The sequence below is a fragment of the Atractosteus spatula genome, chromosome 17 (assembly GCF_055471065.1).
Source record: "Atractosteus spatula isolate fAtrSpa1 chromosome 17, fAtrSpa1.hap1, whole genome shotgun sequence".
NCBI classification, from domain to species: Eukaryota; Metazoa; Chordata; class Actinopteri; order Semionotiformes; family Lepisosteidae; genus Atractosteus; species Atractosteus spatula.
Genome location: NC_142722.1, coordinates 16,641,630 through 16,654,271, shown reverse-complemented (window position 1 = coordinate 16,654,271; position 12,642 = coordinate 16,641,630). Strand labels below are relative to the sequence as shown.

Below are 12,642 nucleotides of genomic sequence, written 5' to 3'. Positions count from 1 at the left end.
AGAAGGGATGCAAAAATAGTGAGATGTAGCACTTTTCCCTAAAAATGCTTCCAGAGAAATTCTGCTTTGAAAGATAATTGCCCAAAATGTAAAGCATATAGTTGAAATTCAGTCATTGTCACAATACATGATCTGAGAACAATGTTTAAACTTCCATGTTTCATTTGAAGTGATTTCAATGCTTTATTTTGAAATAGAGCACCATGTTGCAATACCATTTTGTGTTAGTCATGGTTATAGCTATAAGGTTAGTTATCCGTTCCTACAGTACCATACAGATTGTGTTCAGCAGTAAACACTGTGACCCACTTATAAGGCAGTCTGTGGCTCGGGTGTGAGCACCAATGTCAAAAAACAGATTCCAAAGGATTCCTAAAGCAAAGTATCCATTTTGCTAACACTAGAGATGTATTCACAACACTTGATCCATTAGCTATACATTTAAAGATTCTTTTGGGGGTTAATTCAGTTTTAGGAATATTCAGTTATGAGAGCAGTGTAATGATGTGAGTGTATAGTTTCAGGTTTATATAAGGAATATTGCATTGTGGCACTAAAAACTATACATTGGCCTTTTGCTTTCCACAGTACGGAGATGTTTGGTGTAAAGTGATTGTTTTTTGTAGGTTGCCTTTAATGGGGTTTATGCAAACATGAGGATGGTGCATGTCCTGACCTCCGTTGTAGTAAGTACATGCTGCATGTGTGGAGATGAAAATAAGTTTTTCAACTGTCTGTTTGGTCATGTGGATCTCATTCAGTCTTGTTTGGAACATGTTTAAGGTCTCCTTGTCCAGTGCATTATTGTTAGCCTTGCAAGTTTACAAAAATGATTTGGGAGGGATTAATATTTTTTTACTTTAAGAAGAAATGTAACTTAATTTCCAAATCAAATTCTGTTACTGTTAAATTCCTTTCCAAGCCTCTGTAGCAGCGAAAGACGATACAACAGCATACTGATAACTTTAAGTGTGCATCTTCAGTTTTTTTTCCTGACTTCACACTGACTCCTGAGTGCCGACAGTCGGCTGTCGTCGGGTACTCCACAAACCAAGCCAGGATTTGTTACTCTATTGACATTTTCAACTCGCTGCTAATGGTACAGTCCTAGGTTTTTAGAGATTAATACATAGAAGTATATCTGAAACCATTTTAGTCAGTGGAATAAAGAACTATTGTGAAAAGCACTTCCAGGTGAGATTCACAGGTAGCTCTGGCAGCAAAGGTGCTTACTCAAATGACAGGTTCAAGCATGGGTTATCTCAGCAGTAGATTGTGACTCTGATTCCCCATGTGGCGATATATGCTGGGCTTCAGTAGGACAGGATGTCTGTGACTTACTGCATATCTGTAAGTTTTAGGACTTGCAAAGTGCACAAGGTGTTGTGGAAATGTTAACTGCATCACCATTGCTCCTTAGCAATTTGTATTTCAAGTTGAGAGAGTATAGAAGCTGCCCATTCTAAACTAAGTATAAAAATATTAAATTATATACATTGCTCTAATGTTTGATGTTAATCAGACTTTATGAACTATAAAGGATCTTCCATTTATACTTTTCTCGTACACGACAGTTTTATCGTCTCTCTACAAGCAGACTCATGGCTTCTGGAGACCTTAATCAGTCATCTGCAGTTCAGCTCCCCAAATGTGCTTAATGTGTAAAAAACAATCTTCTCAATAGAAGCTACTCATTTTAACAAGCAATTGCTAGACTCTAGTGCTTTCTGAAGCAGACCTTGGTGCGCACCAAGTAATGGTGCAGAAGCATCTATTGCTGAAAGGAAGACTTAAGGGCTGAACTGCAACTTCAAAATATTTAATGGAATTAATTGAACAAACAATGGAAGTTCAGTATACTGTGTAACATTCAGGGTACTTAGCCGAGTTTAGAATTTAGGTATGATATTTGTGTAGAAATTTTTTTTCCTGATTCAAGCTATAGAAGAAACTGAAATCTTGCAGGTGTTATTTTTCCAAGTTCACCCTGTTATCTCCAAAAAGGTTTCATATGTTGTGGGAATAGCTTACTGTTGTGACAGAATGGAAGGATCTCTAAAATATTCACCCATCAAATGCCTTTAAATCTTGTGCATCAGAATTTAAACCTGGATGCTGTGTATGTATTTTGTAGTATTAAATTGCCGCTTGTGCATTGAACTTGATGAATATTCAGGTTATTTTTTTCTCTTTCAGGGAACCAAATGTGAATTAAAGGTCAAAAATGGAGTAGTGTTTGAAGGAGTTTTTAAGACGTATGGCCCTGAGGTAACCATGCCTATCGAGTTTCACTTTCTGCCTGTTTTTGCATGGGAGTGCCGGCTGCAGTAAGTAATCCTGGCCTTGTCTTTCAGTGTCACTTGGTGCTTGATGCTGCTCACCGAAAAAGCCCTGACAACAGTCTTGGTCCCAAGCGTGAAGACGTTGTTGACAGTATGATATTCAAGGCGTCGGATGTTGTTGTGGTGCAGTTTAAAGATGTAGACTTGAATTATGCAAGGAAAGGTAGGCATTACTGTGGTCTTTTAATTTGAATGTTCTGCCTTTTGATAAGTTATTCCTCTGGTAACTATCTCATTGCATAAATATTAGTATGGGTGTCCAGCTTTGTCTTGTATGAAGAGTGTATCCATGAAGATAACTCCACACAAAGGACATGGCAGAGGTTATTTGACCGGATTAGTCTTAATGGTGTATATACACTATATTCTTAAAAAAACCCTCTTGGTTTTACTGAGTTTTAGATTTTTGGTTCCAGATTTTATTAATTGAAGAATGCATTATCAGATGCCAATTGCTGATATTTCACTTATCTTCATGAATATAAAAAAGACAGACAAAAACTGCCTAGAAACTGTTTGTTTTTGTTTAAATTAGTCTCTTCCATCTATTGTGTTTTTAATCTGAAATTCATATTTCCAATTCTAGTAAATTAAGAGAGATTAAATTATCTATACGTATGAGTAAAGTGAAAATCATCGTTCCAGTCCTATGTGTAAGTGATTCTTCCACTAGTTGGACAAGCAGTGATGAGTGATTAACATCTTGATAGGAATAAAGCTGTAACCAGTGAATGGTTTAAAATGGGCAGATATTATTTTTAGAGTTATGAATATTTCATTTCAGATGTTCATTTACTTCGTACTGATGCTTTCTCAATTTCTTTTTCTCTGTAATCGATATAGTTTCTTCAGAAACAGGTAATACGTTTGTTTATGCTATTACACACTTTATTTTAAGCACTTATAGTCCCTTTTGTTTTAAGAAAGTTTTGATTTTTAACTTCAGTTTGCCTTCCTTGACTGCCTTGATCTCCATAAAACACTAAAATCATAACTAGTCTCACTAAAGTGAAAATTGTGCAGCTTGGGCATGTGATGAAATATGAGCTGTACTTGCACGGTTTCATTAATGTCAAGCAGAGATCTGCTTTTTCCCAATTGTCGTATTTTAGTATGTTTAAATTGAAATGGTATTTAATCATGAAATTAGTTGTCTGGAATCCTATAGCTTTAAACTTGTGATTTATTTAACCCATCATGGGAAGCGGGTTTCATTTTGAACTGGTATAACACATAAGAGATTCCTTTTTCCAGTGGGTTTGAATTGTTTTCACTTTAGTGATTTGAGGCCATGTTGTGAAAATGCTTAAGGTACACTCCCCATGCTTGGCATGTTAAGTAGGTATTCATGTTAGGAAGCTGTTCTCGTGACCTAAGTGTTTTTTGTTAATCTGCCTCTGTTCAATTTGTATTCCATTTCTGACGTTTTGTGAACAGATACAAACCTTCTGTACCTATTTGCCTGGGATATGCCAGCCATCCACCTTTCTTTTCTGGTTTTGTTTATGTATGTTAGTATAAGCATGCAGAGGAGGTGGACTAATGTGAGGTTTGATTCATTCATTAAGTGTGCGCAAGGTGAAATGAGGTGATTGAACAGAGAACCTGATCCATGTGTAAAAATGAAATCCCACCTTGGGTTTCACCCCCCACCCCCCACTTGGATTAATTCCAGCTGCAACCTGGGCGAATTCCCTGTTCTGTTTTCAAAGCTGTATTTGCATGCTTTTATGCAAAGGAACACAACTAAGCCTTTTTCTCTGAAGTACGTACGTTTGTCAAATTCTCTGCCTCTGACACTGAAGAGTGCCGGAAATCCAGACAAGAAGGTGTGAGACCCTAGTTAAGACAAATCTGAACTTCAGTCTAGACCAGAGTGATGTCTATTTCACTACAGTTATTACTTAGGGAACAGTTGAAAGGACATTTATAAATGTTTCTTCTCCATTTCCTCCTTGTTCCCAGTTTGCGGGAAATCAATCTTGCATCGATTTGAACTTCATGAAATTGTTGGTTTTCGTGGTGCCATGTACTTGTTTTACAGGTGGAACACAAGTCTGTAGCGGAAACAATCAAGAAATGTGAAATATGTTAGTTTTAATTTAAACAGGATTGCGTTTGCCAGGCAAGGTGGTAAATGTCACTTGTAAATTGCTTATTCAGGCATTACTACCTTTTATTCTGGTTTTAAATAATTCAAAAGGAAAACATACCAAAGTGACTCTTAATTGCTTTCCAGTGACGTTTTAAAATTTTTTATACCAAATGCTGACAGTTATTCATCACAAAAAGCCACCATTACATCTCATTGTACGTCTCTCCTTTCATTTTCACTGGGGGCGGTGCGGTGGCTCTGTGGCTCAGGATCTGCGCCTGTGGCTGGAAGGTTGCCGGTTCGTATCCTGCGGCCGGCAGAGGAATCCTACTCTGTTGGGCCCCTGAGCAAGGCCCTTAACCCCACCTGCTCCAGGGGCGCCGTATAAATGGCTGACCCTGCGCTCTGACCCCCAGCTTCTCTCCCTGTCTGTGTGTCTCATGGAGAGCAAGTTGGGGTTCCCTAATACAAGGAATTGTATTTGGCTAATAAAGTGATCTTGTATCTTATTTTGTACTGTTTTCCCAGAAATTATATATCCCCTAACTTTAAAATTGCCTTTACCATGTTTCATATTGGTCTGCTCTTTAAATGCTGTCAGTGGCATGCTCTTAAGCCTGACAAAATTCTTAGTGAAAGGATCTTAATTGTTGCAGTGATGAACCTGTTTCTGGTGGTTTTTGCATTGCCTTTAACACTGCATTCTTCAGCTGTACGTGAATAGTTTTGAGCACAGTTATAGAAGCAAACGTTTGTTCTTGTACACTTAATATATTTGAAATCTTTCATATTGGATGTGAATACAGTAAGGCAGTGCTTCCTGAGTTGATTGTGTATGCGCTACAGCTTTACGGACTAGCAGTGTGGAACATTGTAATGTACAATGCATCCCTTATTCTTGCTAGACATCCTGCTTTGTAGTTGTTAGTGAACATTTACAGGCACTTTTTATAGGACAGTTGCAGTTGATATATTTTTGTTAAAGACTGAAAATTAGTTTGTCAGTCCAAATGGCCAAGTTGCCTGTACCTTTTTTGTAAATTGTTTCTCCATTTAAAGTATTGTATATTGGGGGGGGGGGATTGTCCTTTAAAATAGTTCAGAAAATGCTGTTGCAAATTTCTCCTCTCATACAACAACTGTTAGCCAAAGGCCCTCTTTTTGATCAGCAGTAACCCTGGGTGTGGTTTGAGGGTGTGATTAAATCAGTTAGTCTTGATCAAGGTATTGCTTTGTTCTCTGGAGGTGTTGTCTAGCTAACAACATAGGGCTAGGGACAGTTCAGCATGAATGATTTTTTCAAAGCCTAATTTTCTGTTTTGTCTTAACTAAGTAACCCCATCACATGCAGCTTGCAAGTCACATGAGCTGATCATTATAATGTAATTATAAATCATTTGTACTGGTACAGTGCTGCTTTCTTGAACTGTAAGTAAATTGATTAGTGATACATAATGTAAGCAAGCATGACTCTTCACAAGCCAAATCAGAACAGCTCTGTCAGACCTAAATTTGCTGCCCTTCACATGACTAATTTCAAAAGGTTTATTCCTTGAGGGGAAGTTCTGTACAGAGCTTGAGTCCCTCTGATGCAAGGGCTGTACCTTTGTCATATTGGAACATAGCCAGTTTATTTTATGCTCATCACAACTGGAATGAAACCATGATCTGGTTAGTTTACAATTCTTGGAGTTTGTAAACGCTTGCAGTTACTTAAGGCTTACTGGTTAAAGATACTGAGCTGATTGCCTAGCAATGGTGATAACGATTTGATACTGCCTGAAGGTTCATTGTTCTCAGCTGAAAGCTTTGATTGCATAAATTGTATGAAGAGCATTGATCTAAATGCTTCTAATAAACTTCACTAGTCAGTTCATTTATGACAAAGGGACACATTTTAAGTGACTACAAAAACCTGACAAACTATCTACAGGTTCAATGTACAGTGGAAATGTACAGGCCTTTTGGAACAGAAGTATTTTGTGATAAAAGATAGTGGTTTTGTTTGCTTAATTAACACTTGATTTTTACTGATTCACAAGCAATTTGCAAGTGTTTATTCAAATTGTTAGAACTTTTATGCACCAGTAAGGTTATAACCAGTTTTTATTGATATAGGTCTGTCCACTGCTTCTTACTCTTCACATTTTCATTGTTAAGAGTATTGCCATTTGGAAGTCTTGTGCTGCATATCATACCCGTTTTAAAACTTAAATCAAGCCCCCCTGTTGATTTTAATTTTTCGCTCAAGAATGACTATACATTTTGCGGTACACTAACAACACTGTATTCTTTGACTTAAGAGCCAAAACTAATTTTTGTAGTTAGGATAGTTTTATTAACCTGAACTAGCAAGTATGGTGACAGTGCTAGTGCTATGTTTTTCTCTTCCTCTGAGGCAATATTGTTGCTGCTGCTTGCAGCAGATTTATTTGTCTGAAGCTCTTTTCAAAAACCGTGGGGATCATGGCAGTATTGTCCAAATGTTTTGCCACCTACCCCCCCTCCCCCATTCTACTTTTACTCTTAATGGTGAAAGGTGTTTTTCGGTTTCAGAGGTTTAATGTGTTGTCTAAAATATGAAATGCCTAAAGGCTGCAGTATGAGTGCTTATGAAACTCATACATTATAGTGTTTAATGTTTGAGTGCATGCTGTAGATTTGCTTGTGTTTTTTGGAATATACTACACATCAAAAGAAACTATCACATAAGTCCAAAAACTTATAAAGCTTTCAGGATTTGTTTTGTAGAAGGTTGTAAATTCATTATGCCCATTGACTGCAGTGTTAAAGTCACAGGTTAGTTGTGTGTGGCCACCATTTAAATCGGCAAAAGGTATAAAATTGTTTCTAGGTTCCAAATGCTTGCTTCTGGTAACCGGCTTGTCATGTCGCATTCCTGCAAGAAAGCTGTTACGTGAGCAGCATGGGTGCACTGTCCTGTCGGTCTGTAGGAAGGGCATCAAATGAGGTCTTGGGACTTGTTCAAGGTAGCATTGTTCATGTAGCCTGGTCTTGTTTGTAACTTTTCTTCAGTGGAGTCAGATTGACTCAAACACTAAATGCCTAGTTCTGTCAAGATTCAGGACTTTGGTCAGACCCTCACACTTGGCCTTCCCCATTGATCTTGGCAAGGTGTTGAACTTTGTGGTCTCCCAGTTTGTGACCTTTCATTTGAAGGATTATTTCATTGTCGTGTTTTGCCAATTTAGAAACTGGCTGTGATCACTCCAAACATCAAGCAGCTGTGCTGACTTCCCAGCCTACAAAATATCAGTGGAATCAAGGTGTTATTCTTTAGATAAGTGGGTTATTTTTATTAAACCAAGGTTAATATTCAACAGGATAAATCACCTCATCACCTTGGCTCAGTCAGCTTTCCCAAATAAAGTGATTTAGTGCCTATGCAGTAGTCAAGTCACTCAGGTGCATCACGTTCAGTCAAAAAATGATCAGTTTACAACAAACATTTGATATCCAAATCTGTATACTTTTTCAAAAACCATACCATGAAAAGTTTCTTTTGATGCTCAGTATATGTATTGGCATTTTCTCTTTGTGGAATTGAAATGTGATGCAAATTAACAGCTGACTTACGCTTTCTTGCTCTTTTTAATTACAGATAACTTCACAGACTCTGCTGTTAGTGCTAGAGTCAACGGGGAGCACAAAGAAAAGGACTTGGAGCCCTGGGACGGTGGAGAGAGTGGCAGTGAGAGCCTAGAAGCCCTGGAGACTGATGTGGTGGGTTTCTTCAAAATCCGGATGTTTGCGGTTTTGAGTTTCAAAATTAAATGCCTTAGAGGGTCATTGGTTGACCCTGGGTTATGACAATGCTGGCAGTGTTGTGGTGGGCGATGCCTGGCTAAGTGAGCTGTCTTGGAGGAAGGGGATTAGCCGAGTTCAGGGATGATGGCGATCTGTCTTTTGAAGTGCAGGATAAGTGTAGAGGAAGATACCAAGTCTTGTTTTGTACCAAGGTCACCACCATGCCCGAGGATCACTGAAACCCTCATCACCTGCTGTGCCTCACTCGAGCAGCAATGATTTCTATGTCCTGTTGAGCTTTTTTTGTGGCAGCACTTGGACCAAACGTGCGTCACTGCTCCGTGTACCTCGGTTGTTTCCACCTTAACACAGTGCAAACATTGAGGCCTCCAGTTTTTTCTACCTAGTCTTGCCTTTATCTTTAGATCACTGACCTTACTGTTACACACTTTGCACTAAATTCGTTTTTTCTACAAGTATATGAACAGAAACGTCCATACAAACGTAAGGTTTGAGAGTATTATCGGTTACGCAGTTAAGTCTCCTTGCAGTTTTTCATTAATTCCAGTATAGCCAGTCAGATTTTTTTATTGGTTGCTTAATAAACTGTAATATTATACAGATACATGTGTAATATTTTATACTGTATCTGTCAACACATTTGGCTGTCTACTGGTTCTGGTAAATTTGTCATAGTCTCAGAACCCGAAACAAGGAAATGCTTTTATAAATGCACTTTCTGAATGATCAAAAACCTTTTATTTAAAATCTACAATTGTTGTTTATTCATTGTCCCACGAGAATAAATCTATTCATTACTGCAATTATTTTTTGTTTTACAGTCCAATGGCTGGGATGCTAATGACATGTTCAGATTTAATGAAGAGAATTATGGTGTGAAATCCACTTATGATAGCAGTCTATCCTCTTACACGTAAGTACTCATTTTATCAGGATTTCATCTGTGGTTCACAAGTGGTCTTGGGTACACAGGTTGGTAATGCTGTTTCACACGCTCAGACTATTTGGACTTGTCAGCTGCTAAAGTCTCTTTAGCTCAATGATCCATAAATTGAAGGATTGCAGTCCCTCAGCAAAATAACGTTAGCATGGTTCCACTAGCATCAGGTCACGTCGTGCACGCACAGTGATAAGGGTTTGAAGTCTGAGGAAGCAGTAACTAATGCTTACTACTGGAGTAGCATGCCTTGGCTGTTATGACATTGCAGTCGCATTGGGCATTGTGCCCTTCGTTTTGTTTAGGATATTTTTCCTTCCAGCTTTCATGATTTTAACATCCTAAATTAAGTGTTAGCGTTTGCTAGTAGTATACCCATTATTAATGCAGTCAAGACTTGACTGCTGCATTGGCCTCTATACTTGAATCAAGTAGTAAACATCTAGCAGGTCAGGAAGCTGAAGTAGAAAGACTAATTAATTTCCGTTGCTTTAAAAACCAAATTTCATGATGCAGCATATGTTTGTGCATTTTATATAATTTACTGTTTTTATATCTTGGAGGAATTCGAAGCAAAAAACAGATCCTCAAAGAGTTGAAAATATTTAGCTTTGATTAAATTAAAATGCAATCAGGCCTTGATCTAATCACATTGCATCAATGGTAAGTGACTCCAGGTGTGAGTTTAAAGGAGGTCTGATTTCATTTGTTTCCAGAGTTCCTCTGGAAAGGGACAATTCGGAGGAGTTCCTGAAGCGAGAGGCCCGAGCTGCTCAGCTGGCCGAGGAGATCGAGTCCAGCTCCACCTATAAAGCCAGGGTTGCGCTGGAGAACGATGACCGCAGCGAGGAGGAGAAATTCACAGCTGTAGTGCGAACTGCGGAACGCGAAGGACACAGCATGAACTCCAGGTACGGGCCAAGGCCTCAGTATCCTCGCAAAACCTAATCGTTTGGAATGCGTGAGAAAAGGGTCCAATTTTTATTTTGCTGTCTTAAGTGCCTTGCCTTTTGGGCACATTTAAGAACAAATTTAATCCCAATTATTAACTATGTAGAGCTGACACTCCAAGAACATCCTTATTAAAGTGGTTTCAGCAGTACAGGATGTGAATAATTGTGGATAAGAAGCTTTATTACAGATCACTCATCTTGGTAAGATTGCCGTCAGTTTTCACGGTACAATTCTGCTGGCTGTTAATTGTAAAGAAGTTATCCTGGCCAAGTTTTGTTTGTTCCTGGTTATAAAGACAAACTTGGTTTTACCAGCTATACAAAGGTGTTAAAGCCTTTAAAGAAAATGATTAAAGCAATTAACACAGACTTCTCTTCCGGGCTTGGTAATCCAATTGCAGTTGCGCTGTCTCAACCCTAGTCTCCCTGTGAAGGGTAGCTCAACATCTCATTATTGCTGAAGGGTTTGTTGGATTATAGTACAAATCTTCCAACACTCCTCTTAAAAAAGATATTGAAGTCTGTAAGTGTGATCTGTTGTACAAAATGTAGAATCCTTTGAGAGGGTCAAAGGCATTTACAGTCTGAGTTCAGACTAAGTTTAAAATCTGAAGGATAAGTACAGTTAGACTTGCAAGCTTTATTGATTTGTTGGTTTTCTGCGTTTTCCTTCTTCCTCCTTGCCTCAGTTTTGGACTTGAACTTTTTAAGTTTTCTTACTGAGTGGTCATACTTTTAACTTTGTTTTTTACATAACTTAATGCAGGATTCTTATTGTAAACAAATGTAAATACTCCTGTTTGGGTTAGCTTTCACAGCTGTACTTTCATTTGTTTAACTCTGTTTTATGTTAAACCATTATTACTAAATTGGTTTAATACATAAAAATTGTATTGAAATAGTTGGAGCAGAGTTTCATTCTCTTCATTTCTTATTTTTAAAATAACTTAAGTCCCAGACTCGCCTGGAAATTACTCCTTGTTTTCCCAAACAGGTCACAGTTGTAGTACTGTAAGTCTGATCATGAAGTGAATTGTACTAACAAAGCGTCTGATTTAAAAAGCCTAGCCAAACTAACAAAGTTGTACTGGGGATTTATATAAAGCAGAATTGTTCTACACACCTCACTTAAGACCAGTTTTGAAGCAGGATTAAGGAATCCAACTTACCTAAGACTCACTCACTCACTCACTCACTCACTCACTCACTCACTCACTCACTCACTCACTCACTCACTCACTCACTCACTCACTCACTCACTCACTCACTCACTCACTCACTCACTCACTCACTCACTCACTCACTCACTCACTCACTCACTCACTCACTCACTCACTCCGTAAGTAAGATAGCTGAGAACGACCCAGACACTATCCTCCAGATTATTGGAATTAGGAGTATTATTGTAGCAATCAGTAGTAGCTACAAACTCAACTTGAAGTGATTGCTGTCAGCCTAAATAAACAGTGCTACATTGATCCAAGTCAGCTGAGAACAACCCAGACACTATCCTCCAGATTATTGTAATTGAAGGAAATGCTGATTGATTGCTGTTCTGGGTTAAACCATCTTTTTACTGTTGTTTTTTTTACTTGTAAACAATTCAGTCATATCACTGAGAACCTGAAGTATCAAGACACATACCTGCATCGACACTAACTGTCCAAACGTTGAGAGATAATTGCCAATCAAATGGCTTGCCAGCTCTGTGGAAAAATTAGGCACCAGAGTGAAATGAAATTTTCAAAACTGTTCTCGTCTCGTCTCCCCCAGAGAAAACAAATACATTCCACCAGGGCAGAGGAACAGGGACGGGATGTCGTGGGGGACAGGCAGGCAGAATTCTCCCAGATTGGTGCAGAGTGGCTCAGGCCCTCCTCCTCCCCGGCCTGGACCTCATGACTACAGTCCCAGCTCTGGAGCTGACCAAAGAGTGGTCAACGGAGGTAATGACCCAAGCTTCTGTGACTCCTAAGTCTTTTTTAGGAATGTCCTTGGTGTGGTTTATTTCACTGGCTGATAACTCTATCATGTCAAATGTACATTTCTATTTAATGCACTGTCCACAAAAATTAAGCCCTTGGGGTTTCAGTAAAAGGGTTAATAGAAGTAGGCAAGAAAATAGGAATGAGTACAGTTATAATGGTGTGTAGTCTTTTGAAGAGGTTCTTTAATTTCACATGCAATATTTTTCTTATTGCATTTTGTGCCTTCTGAGTGTCATTTGTCTGGTTAATGACGGTGTTAAGATCCCAGCCGAAGTGTAGAATTTTCTTCTGTTTTGGACCTGCTTTTTAAAACCAGGGTCTTTGGGGCCAGGTTTTCAGTGTGGAGGCTTTCGCTTTTCTGATGAGCTTTCAAAGAAATCCTAAAAGCTTTATAAAGTAAAAAATTTCAAGCTGTCAAGAGAGCATTTAGCAGAATCCGCTCAACAATAAACCTTGGTTTTAGGAGAGCAGGTCACATTTGCACCGAAGATAGTCAGCATTTTGGTATTACAGGCTGTGAAATGTTCTGCTTTTCCAG

At 38.6% G+C, this 12,642-nt stretch overlaps 1 protein-coding gene across 32 annotated transcripts in view; it reads left to right on the top strand.

Moving 5' to 3' along the window:
* atxn2 (ataxin 2) overlaps positions 1-12,642 on the top strand; it is a 47,396-nt gene that overhangs the window by 10,844 nt on the left and 23,910 nt on the right. For 20 of the 32 annotated variants that reach the window (XM_088935704.1, XM_088935698.1, XM_088935700.1 and 17 more), the window contains exons 3-10: positions 627-686; positions 2,197-2,268; positions 2,355-2,505; positions 3,186-3,200; positions 8,060-8,181; positions 9,048-9,139; positions 9,880-10,074; positions 11,890-12,062. In XM_088935704.1, the coding sequence (XP_088791830.1) occupies positions 627-686; positions 2,197-2,268; positions 2,355-2,505; positions 3,186-3,200; positions 8,060-8,181; positions 9,048-9,139; positions 9,880-10,074; positions 11,890-12,062 (880 nt within the window). The remainder of the gene's footprint in view (positions 1-626; positions 687-2,196; positions 2,269-2,354; positions 2,506-3,185; positions 3,201-8,059; positions 8,182-9,047; positions 9,140-9,879; positions 10,075-11,889; positions 12,063-12,642) is intronic. The other 12 variants (XM_088935686.1, XM_088935702.1, XM_088935696.1 and 9 more) reach the window with 1 other exon arrangement.